At 46.0% G+C, this 19,249-nt stretch overlaps 1 protein-coding gene across 1 annotated transcript in view; it reads right to left on the reverse strand.

Annotated features, from left to right (window-relative positions):
- Positions 1-16,836: 16,836 nt before the first annotated feature.
- Positions 16,837-19,249, reverse strand: part of LOC139763280 (uncharacterized) — a 35,433-nt gene continuing 33,020 nt past the window's right edge. Inside the window, exons 3-4 of the mRNA XM_071689233.1 lie at positions 17,295-17,420; positions 16,837-17,116 (exon numbers count right to left, since the gene is read on the reverse strand). Coding sequence (XP_071545334.1) covers positions 17,113-17,116; positions 17,295-17,420 — 130 coding nt within the window. The 3' untranslated portion in view covers positions 16,837-17,112. The remainder of the gene's footprint in view (positions 17,117-17,294; positions 17,421-19,249) is intronic.

Below are 19,249 nucleotides of genomic sequence, written 5' to 3' on the forward strand. Positions count from 1 at the left end.
ATCCTCTGCTTCCGACGGGTGAGTCAGTCGTCCCAGGTCCCACTCCATCACAAGGAAGTCATCATCATCTCCTTACCGCCTCTTGCCAACTCCTCCTCTCCCTCGAGGGAGGCTTGTCATACCCGTACGCCGTTTCTCGTTATAGTGGGGTTATGCACGAGCAAACAAACAACGGCACCATTTCTTCACACCCATTCTCTAACAACCCCTATATGTATATACTGTAGACCCGCCCATCCCTCTTAAGATCGCAGCATTCGTCTCCCTCACCATCCCGTCCGAGAACAGATCAAACAGCCATGGTAACATTATACATCCTTGACGCAGACCCACTTCCACGAACAACCATCTACCTTCCTCCACTCCTGCTTGCTCACATGAATTTCCCATTTAAAAAAATTCTCACCTGGTACCTTTATATCAAAGCTAATATACGAATGAACAGTTTCACAGCAAGAACACCACCAAAGTGACGAAAGATGTTTGGGATCGTGTACAACAGAGATACACTTGCTGAACGACACTGAACAAGAGTTAAAGAAGAGAAACAACGTTAAATGTCTCGGTAAAGGAAAAAAGATATGACGAAAGACGGAGCACCAGAAAACACTGGACAGATGTATGTTTAATACGGCCTTCAGTGATGAACTGTGTTCATGCATTTGTTAAGTACAACACATAAGTTGTAATATTTCAAATGCGACTGCCACTATTAAGTCCCCACGCTGTTTATCGCACTATGCTCTGTGTCCAGCAGTAGTTTGCGATGGAAAAATAAACTGGAAAACAAAATCACAAAGTTTTCCAGCCAACCAATGAATCCAGGCGAGTTTGCAAACAACGTCTTGCGAACCTAAACTAGTGTAATTTAATTCTGGGCCTCTTAGGTTAATTGACATGCAAGGCAACTCAACCTTGGGAATAATTTCTCTTCCTACCAAGGGACGTATTGTGGACTCTACGTGTCCTACACTCCCTACCGAGGGGCATGTCCTACACTCCCTACACCGAGGGACGTGTCCTAAAGTTCCAGACCTGAGCGAGGCCCGTCATCCTGAAGGAGTTGGCCCCAGTGTCAACATGGTCATGTAACCCGAGACCTGACGTTCTCCAGCAGTAGGGTGCCAGACCACTGGAAAATAGAAGCCTATAATGAAAGTGTCACAGATTCTCATGACTGCAGAGATTATGAGTCATGATCTCAGTGAACGTGTCAAGCCTCCTGAAGGTGATCACGTGTCCAGCCTCCTGAAGGTGGTCATGCAACTTTCAGAATTAAACGGAGCAAAATTTCAAGACTGAAAATCAACGTTCCAATCTTTGTCTCTGCAAATATGACTCACAAAATTATTTCCGTTCCCAGTTTTCTTCATTCATGGATATTCTCTTTAATCTTCGTGAGTGATTTCACAAATCAATTTTTTTCGGGTATAGTCTTGATTTCAACCCCAAGCTACTCAGACACAGACAACCCCTGGCTGCTGAAGCACAGACAACCCCTGGCTGCTGAAGCACAGACAACCCCTGGCTGCAAACATAAGGCCATATGAGTCTGATGGATTTTTGAAGGTAATAAAGTGGTTTACGATAAGGTTTCCCATCCCCAAGGAATGGGTTCTGGAGCAGCCTTGGCCACGAGAGAACACAGACGAGGAGATTTTGCCATAAGGCAGGAATGACGCGTAACGCTCATCGCACGAAGAACGAGTTGTGCGAGTTACGTGTGTGTAGTCAGTGCGTTATACACGAGGTGGAGAGATTGTATGTTTTTGGAATGACTGCCACCAGCCTACGTGTGGGTGAGGCGAAATGAAAAGACACCAACGTAGGTCAAAAAAGCAAAACTTGACAGCCACTGCAGCGCTTGCTTAGACGGAGAGAGAGAGAAAGAAAAAAAAATTCTAGCGAAGGGTGGAAGTCATAACACCGTGAACAACGGGTTAAGCAATTAAGTCATGATGCACACTGTTGCTGGCATAACCTCTCTCTCTCTCTCTCTCTCTCTCTCTCTCTCTCTCTCTCTCTCTCTCTCTCTCTCTCTCTCTCTCTCTCCGCGTCACAGAGGCCTTCTTAATCACATTCGCAAAAAAACTAACCACAAAACGGAAAACATGAAACATACTCTATCTCTCTACCTCTTGGCCTCATCAACTCGAATACTTAATGAGCCACTATGTGTAATTACCAAGGTAGGCTGCCGTAATTTACCTGCGAACCTCGTCAAAGGGGGAAACAAAATGTGAATTTCTGTGAGTGGTTGGGTTTAGGAGCAGCAGACAAGGGTATTAATGTGCCAGGCAGGGCCGGGCACTGGGCCAGGGTAGGGGTGCAGGGTATAGTGTCGGACGCAACGTGTGGCAGGGGTACAGCTGCATGTCTGCATGGGCCCGAAGTGACAAGGGAGAGAGAGACACGTAAGATGAACAGCAGGAACACCAGCTGGTCCAGCTGAACTGCCTCAGAAGAGACTCACGAAGGTCTTTGAGAGGCATGGCGAAAGAGCGAGGGGTGGTCCTCCAGGTCGTGTGGGGGGGGGGGGGGGGGGGGGGGGGGCGCTGCAGGAGCCCAGGACCTGCCAGAAGGAGCGAAACGGAGAAAAAAAAAACTCCCCAGACTTGACGGTAAACACACACCTGACTCAACGGTAACTATTCTTCCGCCGGTGTAGGAGGGGAAGAGAGCCTCCTTAAGGACCTACCTTGTCCGCCACGAAGGTCGCACACGCTGCTGAGGGTCGGGAAGGCGAACATGAGGAAGCCCCTCACCACACAGTAGAGAAACGAGGTAAATGCGCAGGGTGACCCATTATAGTCATCATCTAGCGCATGAAGGACTGACAATCTTTGTCATTATCTAGCGCACAAAACTGACAACCAACTATTGTCTAACGCACAAAACTGACCACACTCATCATCTAAAGCTCACGACTGATTACCTTATCATCTAACGCAAAAGACTAATTACATCAATCACTAATTAATTAAGTCTGATGGTACATAACATGAATTGCTCCCTGTATACAGGAAAGTGAACCATGCAGTCTGGAAGTTCATGATCTGGGTACAGTAACATCCACTGATCTGCCTCTGGGATAAGGTTCGATGCCCGTGGTCTATACATGAAGCATTAGTTAGCTCGGCTCTATTTTTTTCACCGTCTTCTTCTGTTGTTCTGTCTGCCTAACTGTCCCTCATCGTCAAACAGGGTCTTTCTGTTCGCTCAGTCATCAGATGTTGTGTGTTATATATAGATGGAACACCACACAATGTTTTCATCTTACATGTGTTGGAGGCGACGGTGTCTGTAATACACACTGGGTGTACAGGCCGACACTCTAACAAGATAACATCTCAGGGAAGAATGTTAATTATCCTTGTCTTGGCAGCGTAGGCATACAACAGGCCTGACGCAAACACTGCGTACCAAGAACTTTGATCATTTGTGGAAACGTTGTCAAAAAACTTTGAAGTCGGGTTCAAAGTGGTTAGATCTCCATTTTCTGAAAGACCAGGAAAACAATACGAAGGTTCTCAGAAGTTTGAAATGAAACCAATTAACCTACGTTAAGGTTAGCGAAGCCACACAACACACCGATCCACAACCACAAAACCTGACCAGCACGAATGTGTCATCAAGTTTGATATTGTTACTTGTGGCCATTATCATCATCCTGGGTCCATCATAACCTAAGGCTGGGTCCACCACAACCCCTTGGCTGGGTCCACCACAACCCCCTGGCTGGGTCCACCACAACCCCTGGCTGGGTCCACCACAACCCCCTGGCTGGGTCCACCACAACCCCCTGGCTGGGTCCACCACAACCCCTGGCTGGGTCCACCACAACCCCTGGCTGGGTCCAACACAACCCTTGTCCTCAGGTCGGGTATCAAAACGCCAGCAGGTCACCTGATGTTCATAATTCCCACCGGAAATTAACAGAGAAAATCCATTACCTGGAGGTTTGTGGCGGAGGAGAATAAACATCCGACATCAAACTTTCTGAAGCAGTAACTAATGGTGGTGGTTGAGGAGCAGCTCATTATGAGGAGCAACTTAAAGTCTTTAGCAAGGAATATCAAAGTGTAAATTGTTAACACCATCAGTGTCCTCCAAGGCCTTGACCAGGGACGAAAGATACCTCAGTGTTCTCAAACACCTCCTGGTTCAGTCTGGTCTCATGTGAGGAGAAAAAAATATGTCAAAATCTTGGCAATCAAAGAAAAGAACGAACAACCCCATCGTCTGACTCGTAGCTGTGGCACTGCACACTCGTCTCTCTCTCTCTCTCTCTCTCTCTCTCTCTCTCTCTCTCTCTCTCTCTCTCTCTCTCCCCATTCTTCGGGGAACAATGACGTTGGAAATGCTGCCTCTGGCAGCCCGTGTTACGCTCTCGCATACTGGCTCTTCTGTAGTTGCCGACCGCGTCCCTGGCCTTAACTCCGGCACCAGCAGGAAAGTTACCATAGCTTATAAATTATTCATCAGGTTCCTGGATGTCCTTAAATCCCACACCTTCCAGGTGGCCTCAAACTTTCCAGTTTTCTGGCAAGTCTTGGTCCCCAGACCTTCCCGTTTACTTGACGTAAAAAAACCTCCCCACGCCATCCATCCCCCATCACCAGCCTCCCATCATCTCAGCCTCCCACCATCAACCCTACAATCCGACCCTATTACCTCACGCCACCATCTAACCACATCAGCTGACTCCCATCACCAGACCCCCACCGTCTAAACCCCTATCAACTGATCCGATCATCAGCCTCAAGTTTCATCGACCCTCCATCTAACTCCCACCACCTGACCCCATCATCTAACTCCCACCACCTGACCCCATCATCTAACTCCCACCACCTGACCCCATCATCTAACTCCCACCACCTGACCCCATCATCTAACTCCCACCACCTGACTCCATCAGCTGACTTCCACCACCTGAACCCCACCATCTGACCCCATCAGCTGACTTCCACCACCTGAACCCCACCATCTCACCCCATCAGGTGACTTCCACCACCTGACCCCCTACCATCTGGCCTCTTCTGACCCCGGCACCATCCTTTGGCCCATCTAACTTCCCTCCGACACCAGCTAAACAGCCCGGGACATGGCTGTACATGAGGGGCGTTTCAGTTGGGTAGGGACTGCCGGCCGTCGACCTCCCTCTTCTCTCATTCTTCTCCAGACTTGGTTTGTGCGGGATGCAGTTCTCATCGTGACTACGACTGCTTTTTGAGAGTGTGTGGGTGACCAGGCATCGCTTTGAGTGGAATGGATGAGATCACCAACAGAGGATAATCAGGGATTTAACAACCTTCGACGGAGGGTTAGAACCTATTCATCTACCCATCCCAGTAAATCCTTGACAACGAGATAAATCCACCTTCGATGACGTGCCTCACTGAACCTGTGTGACGTGAACGTATGATCTATGTCTCTCCCTGGGTTAGGTAATGTTTTTGTTGTTGCCTTTTAAATAAACGGCAGAGGAACCTATAGATATGCAATGTGGTCACGACATACGGCCTTCTCTCCTGTCGCAACTGTTCATAACTGTTATCTATTCTTCGTATGAAACTAATGAATTTCATAATCATGACCTGATTTCCTGAAGTAAAATGATCGGAAGTTTTAAACCTTACTTATCATAATCACAAATCATTATCGTAACTTGTGAAACGTACGTGTACGATTGTAGGACAGACAAGCATTCGAAACTACACAATTGGTGGTTTAGGTTCGACTGTACAACCCTAACAACTCTACGGAAGCAACACTGTGTGTTTCTATGACCGTAAAAAAGAAAATGGGAATCTTAGGAGTAAAGAAGCTAAAAGTATATTGTATTAACTCGTGACACGCTCCATGTACAGACAATATAGTACTACTCGTAAAAGATACTAAGGGAAAGTAGATACATAAAAAAAAAATGATAATAAATACCGAACACAACTTAAGAAACATAGAATTGCGTATCTATTTTGCTTTTTTTTTTTTCAGGTTTAAGTTTCAATATTCTGTAAATCTTTAAACGTTTTCTACAATAATAAAGCCAGGGTTCCCGTGTGTGTGTGTGTGTGTGTGTGAGGATGAACTATACCTGTGTACAGTCATGGCTAACGGTGACTACCACTGAGAGGCAAGTTTCATGTGAGACACAGTACACAATTACACTGTGTTACTCCCCATCCTTAAAAGATTACACACACACACACACACACACACACACACACATGTATACAGTGGGAGACAGCTTGTATTACCCTTCTTATCAAGTCGTGCCCTAAACCGTGACATTTTCATTTTGAGATTACCTAATCTAACACATGATCCAGCCAATCCTGACAGCAGCTGATCCCTCCGCCTGGAGCAGCTGTGACGAGGCAGTTAGTCGTGTGATCATCCCTTAACAACGGGTTTATGGGAGCGATTCCTGGCCTGCTACTGCAGATGGGAGGACAATTAACCCTTCACTAGTACAATGCTGGGGAGGACAGTGAACATATATAGGCTTAATGGAGAGACAGCCTTCAGTACATTTACCCAAACATTCTTCCAAAATACATATATGCATATGTGGATGGGATGAAAGATACGTGACGTCATGTTTACATGGCGGGGAATTTCACATACAGGAAAAACACTGTAACACAGAGGCATGTAAATACACAAAACACTCATTCCTTTACATAGTGACATACATATTCAGGCAAGTACACTGAAATTTGCATGGCTTACGGAAACGTATATTCAACGTAACATACATACAGGGACACCAACAAACATACAATATTTGAGCATATCAGTGGCCAAGATTGCTCCCAGCACGACTCCAACTGCAAATTCTCATGTCAAAAATCTGAATATAAAACACCTGTTTTTCCCAAAAATGTTCTGGCCTCACCTTCCCAAACATGCCTCACTTTGACAGCTTATATCACCTAGGTTGGCTTCAAACAACTCGTACCCTCCTCTACTTTAACTTCCTCTGCAACACCCCACTCCCAGGATCACCCAGCTCCCAGGATCAGCTCCCACAGCTCGTGTCTCAGATCAACAACCATGAAAATCATAACCTCCAGCCCCTGGGCCCGGGTTACTTACTTCCACTGAGGGACCAACGTAGAGAGAGGGACTTTAATAATGACTTGATTAATCACTTCCCTAAATGGGATCAAGATTATAACTAACGTCTGAGAAGAAGATGTCAAGCAAAGATTATTACATGCGGGGGGTCCGTGCTTCTGCGTCGAGAGAGAGAGAGAGAGAGAGAGAGAGAGAGAGAGAGAGAGAGAGAGAGAGAGAGAGAGAGAGAGAGAGAGAGACAGAGAGAGAGAGAGAGAAATATAAGGGGTTGATTTCAGGTGAGAAGGCCAGACATCACAAATTAAATTAGTTTTGGGGAGATTAATTTCCCGTCGGGTTCGTTATCAACAAGAGCGCCTTCTCCCGAACTAATAATCATCCGAGATGCCGCAGGTTACAGGAGGAGGAGGAGAGAGAGAGAGAGAGAGAGAGAGAGAGAGAGAGAGAGAGAGAGAGAGAGAGAGAGAAGGGGGGGGGGGTGTTGACGCAGCAGTTACTCTTTTCTGTAAGGGTTCTGATCTTACTCTGTGGCTCCTGCGGCTCAAACGCTGCGCTACACTCAGTAGCAGGGGTGGTGTGTGTGTGTGTGTGTGTGTGTGTGTGTGTGTGTGTGGGAGGGGGGGGGGAGGGGGGAGATAAAGGACAGACTCATTTGAAGTGAGACGTTATTTGAGGAGACTATACTCTCTGTTGTCAACTATGACGACACAGCTCGACCAAAAGGTGACTTTTAACTCGCGGCGTAACCACGAACACCAACAGAACGGTAAAACCTGTGTATGTGTGTATATACATACATATATATATATATATATATATATATATATTTTTTTTTTTCTTTCTTTCAAACTATTCGCCATTTCCCGCGTTAGCGAGGTAGCGTTAAGAACAGAGGACTGGGCCTTTAAGGGAATATCCTTACCTGGCCCCCTTCTCTGTTCCTTCTTTTGGAAAAATTAAAATAAATATATATATATATATATATATATATATATATATATATATATATATATATATATATATATATATATATATGGGAGGCAGAGCCGAGTTGCCTTTGCTGCTATATATGTGTTTGTGGCTTGCGGTTTTCGGGTCAGGTACGGGGCCTGTCACACAATATATTAAGCGATTAAGACAAGAAACATTAAACATTTTTGCCTACGACCAAACTATCCACATTAAACAGACCTTCAATAACAACCGTGATAAAAGTCTTTGTGTATCTAATTCGGGAATATTCAATTACATTTCTCTTAATCGATGAGTTACAGGTTATAATTGTAGTAGTATTGGTCTAATCAATATATTGGTCATCATTTCTAACGTGAATAAACAACGCATTAGAAACCTGTTCTCATCTTATACAATATTCATGTTATGTCTAAGAGAGAGATCCTGACCAATTTGCCCAATATATTACAGCTATCACAAGGGATTCTGTGAACACAACCTACAGAATGTTTTGGAAAAGTTTTTGATGAGAATAACCTTACTTGTGGCAGTTCGTCCAAGTCCCCTTCAGGAGGACAAGAGAACACGTCATCACTCTGACCAGGTATTCACTCCAATATACGACACAAGAGCCGTCGGTCCTCAGGTCAGGTCACTGGTATTACAATATACATTTAACACCTACGCATGCCAAGAACACGCGCACGTAGAGAATCGGCAATTTGTTCCTGTTAATTACTTGTCGCCCCTTATCTTGCGACCGAGCGTGTGTGTGTGTGTGTGTGCTCGCCTTCACTTATCTCGCTACACCCTGTGCCAAGCTGTGTAGCCCTGTGCCCGTCCTCCGACACTCGCTACACCCCAACCCATCTGTGTAGCGGCCAGGCTAACGTGTCCACTGTGAACAAACTGTTGCAAGTAAAACTTAGTCCAGCAAGAATATTACATTTTCTCTCCCTCTGGGTGCGTACCCTGGATTCACCTCCCGTCTGGTTCCGGTCAGGAGATGCACTCACCTGGCAGCCAGGAAGACCATGCACTCACCTGGCAGCCAGGAAGACCATGTACTCACATGACAGCCAGGAAGACCATGCACTCCCCTGGCAGCCAGGAAGACCATGTACTCACCTGACAGCCAGGAAGACCATGCACTCCCCTGGCAGCCAGGAAGACCATGTACTCACCTGACAGCCAGGAAGACCATGTACTCACCTGGCAGCCAGGAAGACCATGCACTCACCTGGCAGCCAGGAAGACCATGCACTCACCTGGCGAACCACCTCAGCCCAGCCCAGCTAGTCACCACAGCTCGGCGTCACTACCCCCGGTCCTGCTAGCGAGGGTCATGGCTCTGATGTATCGTCTGGAGGAGGGAATGTTACAGCTCCGGGGGACGTCCCGGTGTGGCAACGCTGACAATGATGCCTCTCTTGTATGAGTGCCAGTGTGGTTACCGCTGTTCATGGGATCCTGTCTCGTCTGGGACTTAATCCCGAGACATGCTTGGCTGGTCATTAATGCCATCCCTTGTGAGGATCAAATCATCTTCCATAATCAACGGTGAGCAATGGACTTTTCAATCTTGTTCTCGTATGAGGATGCAACATCCTCCTCCACCGCGGAAGGACCACCTTAGATAAATCTAACAGTGGTGAAACACAATTTTACCCTCGTCTCTTAATAGCCGTTCGTTTCCCTTTATACAATATCAAATCAACACAACCCTGTAATAACGGAGACATGATAGGTATAACCATGTCATGGAAACCCCACTCAACGTACAAAGTCTGCTTCCCAAAAGCTGGTAGTATTGTGTATCTGCCGTAATTACCTTCCTTGTGAGCAGGTGTTTCATATCAGGAGGGGCTGTACCCGTCCAAGTATGGAAGACTGCTCACACAACTGGGGTGACTCATCCTTCACCTTTCTAATAACCTGGAGTGGAATCAAAAACCTTCCGTCTCGTTACCTCCCTTCAAATATCGCTTTCCGTACGACGCGATGTTGCTGCTCTCTTTCTGCTCTGCAGGTGTTAGTCTTCTGGCCACACTGCTTTCGTGATTCTATCTATATGGACGTCCCTACCCTAAAGGCCTCATGGACCAGAGACACGCGCCTGGCCGCAGTTTCTTACCGTTTCTTTGTTTCTAACAGACCACACGAGTACTGACCTTTGCGATACCCTCTCCTTCCCTCGAGCACATAAGCTGCGGCATTCCTCCATTCATTTGTACTCCTCACATTAACCTGGCTATCTTCAAGAGTCAGATTTACAAACACTTTAAGAGCCACTGCCCGTTGATACTACCTCTCGCATCTCACCCTAGGGGGACATGTAGATATGAATGAAAGCGTACATGGCCGCACAAGGTACGTAGCTCCAGGCTAACAAGCCTCCACTATCAAGAGGATTGTATTTAATCTCAAGAAAACGTGCCATGGAGGGCCAACGCAGGGCCATGGAAACATATTTTTCATACTTGTTCGCTGCATTCTTTTAAAAATGACTACAATAATTCAGAATATTTGGTATGTGTCAGTTGAACGACCTGTGTCGTCATCTATCATTATCAAATACGACCTTATCTGAAAAACGACTTCATTTATCGTATCATTATCCTACAGTACCAGACATTACGACCACCCAAATAATACGACTTTTCCTTCTTGACAAAAGTGTAAAATAACCACTCAGACCCAGGCATGTCCCCACTGTACCATGTCCAGGATGTTAGTTCCAGTGATGTCCCCATCATCTGTCAACAGTCCAGCTCACCAGTCCCCGGGATGTCCCCACCATCTGTGAACAGTCCAGCTCACCAGTCCTCGGGATGTCCCCACCATCTGTGAACAGTCCAGCCCGTCAGTCCCCGGCATGTCCCCACCACCTACTTCAGCGAATTTCATCAGCTCCAAACTCCATGAATTCACTGCTCGTCTCCGTCGCAGTCGAAAGGAAGAAATTCCGTCCCTTTAAGACAAGGAGGAGAAGTAAAGGTCCCGGAAGTTATCCCCGGAATTTAAATCGTCCGAGAGGACTCCTCACGCGTCATGGCCGAAAGAAAACGTTGAGGGGAACAACCGGAGTGCGTTCCAGGATGCTACAGCTCAAGTGATATGGATCAGCCTAGAGGAAGAGCTTCCAAGAATGGGAACGTCAGCAACATTAGCAGCAGGGGTATAGTAGTCAAGACCACTACAGTTCACTACAACAACAAGGCCTACGTCATCAGCTGCTAGCGGTTGAGCCTCATCCCGCCTCCCCGAGGATTCACTTATGAGATGTAGCAGCTGCTGGAGAGGGAAGGGGAGAGAGAATGACCCTTGAGGAAAGTGGTGGGCTGCCGTATAGGAATGGGATCAACAGGCACGTTGAGCAGGGGAGAGGTTGGCTGTTTGTGGTACAACTACAGGGTCAGAAACCTCGGCTCAAACAACATAACCACGTATGTGTGTGTATGTATATATATATACATACACACACATACGTGCTCCATCAAGCCGGCTAAGGTTCCTGCTACATTATTGCCTTCTTCTGTCCTCCGCTGGAGTCCAGAATATTTTCTGTTCAATATTAATCTACTGATCCGCTGGGAAAAGAATTCAAGCCTGTCTCTTAATCTTTATCTAATAGTTCTTGTTTTTCTATTTCTAATTCTCGTCTCCCTGTCCTTCCTTCTATCACAACACACCCTGCGTGTTCCCTCTTTCCAGAACTCCTCCCTCACCGACCACCCTCCCTTCTTCAGGACCCACAATCTCCCTATTAACCTCCCCCTACCCGTCTCCACTGCTGGCCCAGTTCTGCCTCCCTCACAGTCAGCCTGCCAGGCACACCCACCATTAAAGTTTATCACACACACACACACACACACACACACACAGAGAAAAACCGGCCCACCATCATGTACGTTCTCGTGGTCACGGAATAGCCACACTTACAGTGAACCATCAAGGAGGCTTTCGCGACGCATGGAGACGATCGGCAGTCTTCTGATGGCTTCTCTTCCGCACGAGATCCTCAATTTACCTCAGGAAGAACAATGACAAGTGAAGCTCGGGGGGAAAAAAATTCTGAAAGCAAAGTATACTCAGGTAATCGTCGTCGTCGTCGACCAGTTGCCCCTCTGGTTGAAAAAGCCTCGACCCACCGTCCCCAACCTAACTACCCACCCGCCAACCAACCACCTCTAGCAAAAACATACCTGAACACTTTTCCTTTTTCTACTACTACTACGACAATTATGACGTAACTCTCAGCGTTCATAGCGCTCTCTCTCTCTCTCTCTCTCTCTCTCTCTCTCTCTCTCTCTCTCTCTCTCTCTCCTTCTTTGGCCCAGGTAGGTGTAGTGAAGATACGTTTGCCGAAAGAAGTGAGTTTAGGTTGACGGAGGTTATATAAGTTGTGTGGTAGTGTGTGTATCCACCCAGCGAACATGATGGTCAGTAATGATGCACAGGGAGAAGGACAGCAAAATCGCTCGAGAATTTTCTTGCTTCTGTCTAGGAATCCACCAACTGACACCAAAAGCCTTGAAACCTGATACTTGTGGTCAGGTGAAAGAGAGTGGCGTCAGGTGTGTAGAGAACACGTCGCTATCAAGGGTGAAGTGAATCTTAGGAGGTTTATCGAGGGTGTAGTGAAGATGAGTCTGTGTAGGGAGAGACACTTAGGAGGTTTATCGAGGGTGTAGTGAAGATGAGTCTGTGGAGGGGGAGAGAGAGAGAGAGAGAGAGAGAGAGAGAGAGAGAGAGAGAGAGAGAGAGAGAGAGAGAGAGAGAGAGAGAGAGAGAGAGAGAGAGACTATTCGTCGCCACTACTGGCGTTTCCAGTTATAACTCTTGTCAGCCATTCGAGAGCGAGTTCTCCTTTTGTTATGGACTACATCCAATACACTGCACACACCGCATATGTTAATCAATTCCGAGCGAAGCGCAGCAAGGAATTTCATTACTGATTTTGGGGAAAAAAAAAAAAATAACATTACGTTACACGTACGTGATGGCCTGAAACAGGAACCAAGTCGAAACTAAAAGAAACTTCCACATGAAACTGACTCATGACCATAATGAACCCAGTTTCGGAACCTACAAACACCGAATGATACCCCGTATCCAGATCGCCCCACACCCACATTCACAGACCGTCCCACAACCCCACTGAGATCGCCCCACACTCTCCAATTAAGATCACCCCATACACCCACTCAGATAGCCCCACTATCCCACTGAGATCGCCCCTATTATCCACGCCGAGATAGCCCCACACACCAATACATAATCACCCTAAACTTAGACCCAGACTCCCGGACACCCAGCCCCTCCATACTCACACACACCACCATGTTCAAACACGGACGGAGACACGGCCACATCTTTAACACACCCTCGAGAAACTGAACCGACTAAACTCATCTTCACTTCAGATAAATGCACCTTCCTAACACACTCGACATCCCTAGCCTCCGACTTGACCCATACTGGTTAGGTCATAGGCCGGCAAAAACAACTGTTATATCCTTCCTATAAAAACCAGACATGATAATAAGACGCATCACAAAACATAACTATTGAAACACAGTAGTCTCCAGTCTACGTTTTCTATACACAAATATGCCTTGGTTTTGCTATAATTGTCTTCCACGTCCCGTCTGTAATGCAGTGTTCTGGCTCTCACTCCTCTGTTTTTTTCACGTTACGTTGGTACACTGCGTCTCCCACTGTTAAAAATGGGTTACCGCCTCCGTTATATACCTGCCCAAGGGTTATCTCTTGTGGTAAGTGTCGTACATCCGAGGGGCCTGCTGAGGAGGTCTTGTGATCTCCCTGGCGTACAATAACCATTAACTGCAACAAAATACAAACTTATAAACATACAATCTGGTAAGTGGTAAGGGCGCGAACCGTTCCCAGGATCAGAATTGTGAGATAGACCCGTATATTATTAACTCTGCCACGCTCGCTATGTTCCCTCCGACTCTGCTATGCTGCCAGAGTCCAGAGCCAGGGCTGAACCCAGTCTACAGGTAGGGCTTGAGCTGATAGTAAACAAACGGTCAACTGCCAGAGATTAAGTCCACAACCAAGAGTTAGCGGAGTCTACAACATGGGCTGGACACCACAGCCAAGGTTTGATAAGCTTAATGACTGCCTGCCACACAACACAACATTCCGTCGACATTCCATGTTTACTCTCAAGCCACTGTTATAATACACCCAGACCTGCTGATGCACTTGCACATGGCACAAACTTCCCGCAGAATATCAAGGTTTGGCGTGGGGCGATCACGTGCATATCTGGAACTTCTTTTAACACATCTTCACTATACACCTCGAAGTTTCAACAAATTCCCATGACTTCTCGTGACATAAAAACATATACACGCAGAGGGTATGGGCAAACATCTCCCTAATATACTCATAAGTTACGGCAAAGTCCCTATTCATGATTAGGACACAAAATGGAAAACCTGTAGAACATTTTCCAACAGCCCTCTGATCTATTTCTTCTGTTCGGCAACATATGTCTCAACTTTACTATATTTTACCATCAAATGTAATCCGAGAATACATAAGGGAAGTGAGCACTTATCACGAGTGAGTACTAAGTAAATATCAGTAACAATACTGCTTACAGTCGTCACAGGTACAATGTAATTCAACGTGGATATCGCCGAGGTGTTCTCTCCCGTGCAGCTGCATCCGACATTGTAGAGGATGATGGTCACCATCTCGGGCCAGGGTCTGCAGCCCATAATGAGAGCTCGCTAGATGATGATAGATCATGAGTACCTGCAGCACGAGCGCTTCATGATGCTGGTGAACATTAAGGCCAGCGACCACGTTAACCTGCACAGTACGCCAGGGGTGCTGCATGCTGCCCTCTGGTAGTGGATTCGCGACCTACCCTACCCAGTTATCAGGAACGAGGAGGACTGGCTGAGGATTTACGACGAACTCTGGACGCCAGGTGAGGACCAGCCCTCAGCCTACATTGTGAGGCAGCTGTACACCCGGGCGCTGCTGTACTTGGGTAGACAGGAGAGGCTCCTGCTGGTTAATCTAGTGTTCATGATCAGTGAGCAGGTGGAAAATGAGTTCTGGGACGGAAAGATATCCGAGGACAGGATCGACGAACTTATGAAGTTGAACGTCTTCTACTTCCTCAAGGCTATGTAGTGGACCAGCTTTCGCAACAACCGAGCCAAAGTTGCCCGAGTTTTCTTCCACTTAATCAGGAACATGTGGATACTGGAAGGTCACTTCTCGATTCAAGTGGCTCATGAACCCGTTCTGGAGGCCTGTGTGGACGTGTAGGGCGGACAGAGGGCGTGGCAGGTGGTGCCCACCTCCTAGTTGTGGCGCTACCACCGTCCCGCCGACTCGGACAAATGGAGGAGATATAAAGACAAGACAAAAATCTACCATCATGGGCTCAAGGGCGTCTTTCCCCTGGACAGCCCTGGCCTAAAAGGATGGTGGATGAACAGTACATTTCACGATTTTCTTGAGAAATTACCGAAGATCCTTGTCAATCTGTTGGAAAGCGTCACGAACTCCGGCACACACGAAGCCACCATACCAACTGATCGCTCCTCATCCAGCTCAAGTTCTTCGGCTGAAGTGGATGACGTCGTCTGATGATGACGATGTCTTTTGACGACGATGACGTCCTATGACGATGATGACGTCCTTTGACGAGGATGACCTTACGTCATCTGCACTATCTATATACGTTTAACATCACCACTGGTGCAGAGAGTGTGATGACGTAGGGCGGCGATGGAGGTGTTGTGGAAATGCATTGCGCTGAAGATGTGGGAGTGGCGGTGATGGGTGTCTTTATCCCCAGCTACGACATTCCCTGTAGACGGCAATCAACAAGGGCGACCACAGAACTTCCAGAGCCCCGAAGTTTGTGTTTCGAGGGGGAAGACGTGGGTGGCTAAACACTTGACGACACTTCTCCCTCCATCCTGCTATTCCTACCTCTGTGTTGTGAAGCTCCAGCAACAACTACACCCACCTACAGGTGTTGTAAATCCTCTCGGTAACTTTACACGTGACGACACCTACACACTGGTGCTATTGTTAAGCTTCAACACCTACAACACCGGCCCGTACGTAACTAGACCAACATACACATGCTGTGGAGTCTACACCTGCCTACACCTGGAGCGTCAGCTGGCCTACACCCAGACCATACTCATCTGCTGGATGAGTTTTACCAGTGTGATTCTTTTTTTCTCACTATATCCAACGAAGAGTATGAGGGCAGTTATTCTTATCTACAAGTGTGATGCGATGATGCTATACCTCTCTCTCTCTCTCTCTCTCTCTCTCTCTCTCTCTCTCTCTCTCTCTCTCTCTCTCTATCTATCTATCTATCTATCTATCTATCTCTAGGATCAAGGAGGGGAAGGATGGTGCAATTCACGTACGTCACTGCATCTACGTGGAAACTTATCTATCTACAAAACTTATCTTATCTACAAAATGGAAATATTCATTTCTTTGCTACGGTTATAGCAGCAGTAGTAGCTGTAGTAGGAAAAACAAATTATCATTTGGAAGCTCCAGATCCCCAGATATTCATGAATATGTATCTAAAATTATCAGATTATATGGTTGGAGGGGTTCGAACGCATAGAATATATGGCGGATTTTTGGTAGTGACTGAGTTTGGGGATACAAATTCAGAGGAAGGGGGATCAGGGGCCCAAAGCCACAGGATGGAGACTGTCGGCCACGCACTACACAACCACAGAGAAAAACGCTGGAATTTTGACTCACCTGTGACCCCAAGCGGTGAGGGCGTATGATGGCTGCAGCAGGCAGGACTGACGAGAGTGTGGAGGCTGAAGATGCAACTTGAGTGTTGTGTGTGGAACACCTGTTGTTGTCCTGTGTCTTGCGACGGTCAACTGACCTACAAAATGCTTTCAGGAGAAAAGAGCCACATGCATATTTCTTATCATTATAATAATAATAATAATAATAATAATAATAATAATAAACGAACAAACCTTTTCTTACGGCGCGTTGTATTCCCTCGATGAGCTGCCAGAACCCCACCTACCTGATGTGGGAGAGGAAGTACATATATATATATATGTGTTACCCATCTAACTGTAACCTTCCCTTACACAATACACCAATACAGTAAAAAAGTCAGGAGAAGCCTATGTATCTTGTACATATCTACAAGTGACGGACCAGATCTGTCCCGTGCATGTGGGTACACAGACACGACTCACCTTGTCCTGAGGCGCAGAGAACCGGGGCGCCCAGCTATACCGGGGATGTACACCCGCAGGGAACTGGCCCACACAACCGGGGGAGGAAAATGACGACGACTGCCACAGCTTTTCAAGAGCCGGGATCTGGCGAGTGTGCAAGAACATGGTTTCCATTAATGTACAGTTTCATTAGTATACAGTGTTTCATTAGTATAAAGTGTTTCATTAGAATACAGTGTTTCATTAGAATACAGTTCCATTAGTATACAGTGTTTCATTAGAATACAGTGTTTCATTAATGTACACAACGCAAAACAGTTTATCCAAGCAAACATCATACACAATCAACACACATGAAGCAACTTCGTAGTTTTCCTTGGGTATTCCTCATTCGTGGTAACACCGGTCCTTAGTGACCCCTTGCAGCCAAACACCCTTTAGAACTGGTTGGCTGAACTATGGGAATGTGATGGTGGGAGGTGAGGGTACGAAACACTGTCTGAAGGGCGTTCTACCTTACTGAAGGTCTTAGTTACCAGTTGAAAACACTTCATGGTTTCGAAAATGCTAGAAGCAACGTCTGGGCTATGATTTGTGAGTACGTACATACGTGTTAAATCTAACGTACGGTGACCCACATAATAACAAAGGTGCAAAACCGAGGTAAAATATCAGACTCAGGAACGGTTATTAGCATACCTAAGCCAGTAAATATAGTGACCGGAGGAAAACACAAACGAGGTGTCTAAGGTTGTGAGCTAAATTTGCTTTTTATGGGTTGTGACCTCCCAGATAAGGCAACCTAACCTCACGAACTCACAACCTAACAACACCTGGTGACACTCACGACATTCTCTGGGGAATATTACACAACACTTGGTGACAATGACGACATTCTCTGGGGAATATCGAGTTGAACCATTGGAAATTTACTTTTCGTGAAGACTCAACTTTCTCTTTAAGATCAAAGTTTTTATCTATACCACAACATTCAAAAAATAAACATAATAAAACAATTGATCTCTAGGAACCCCATAGGCAGTAATGTAAAGCCTTGAAGAGGACAGACAGTAGACAAGCCATGCTGTATTCTTTGACATCACAGTTTTTGCCGTTTAACTTTCATATTTACGTGTTGCCGCATACAAACAGGTCACGCAAAACTGCACTTACAAGTAGTAGTAGTAGTAGTAGTAGTAGTAGTAGTACATGGAGTGAGGTGCGTTGATCACATATGAAATGGTAGTCTATCAGACGTGTGGTAGCGAGGATAGGCACACACAGAGGCCCGGACACAGAGCGCTGAAGTGATTCAGACACTTTGAGAATGACTGATGGATGTGTCAGTACAGTGTGAGGGAGAGGATACCAAAGGATGGTTTATTCATTGGTCTATTCAAACTGTATAATACGCAACGTGTCTCACGGAGATGTACCTGATGAGGAGGACTGTCTCCCGTGAAACATGTCGCTTATTTAAGTTCCCATAAACCAATGAATATATATATATATATATATATATATATATATATATATATATATATATAATTTTCTTCACTTTACATAAGCTGCATTTATTTGGCCTCTAATCTGAGGCTGTATGTATATATATATATATATATATATATATATATATATATATATATATATATATATATATATATATATATCATTTCTTCACTTTACATAAGCTGCATTTATTTGGCCTCTAATCTGAGGCTGTCTGGTACACGCAAATTAAATCATACTTGAACTATCCGTATTAAACCAAAAAGAACGCCATTAACACATGTGGTCCTGGGAATCCACCGACATACGCCAGCGATCACACGAACGCCAGGATGTAAACAGTTAGAGCGTAAAGTGTTATACATTTTCTGAGAAGTGTCGTACCGTGTGTTGTACCATTTACAACGTTAATATTTGGTTCCGTAATAGTACGACACGTATATAATAGTGACCATAAAGACATA

Source organism: Panulirus ornatus, chromosome 46 (genome assembly GCF_036320965.1).
Source record: "Panulirus ornatus isolate Po-2019 chromosome 46, ASM3632096v1, whole genome shotgun sequence".
NCBI lineage: Eukaryota > Metazoa > Arthropoda > Malacostraca > Decapoda > Palinuridae > Panulirus > Panulirus ornatus.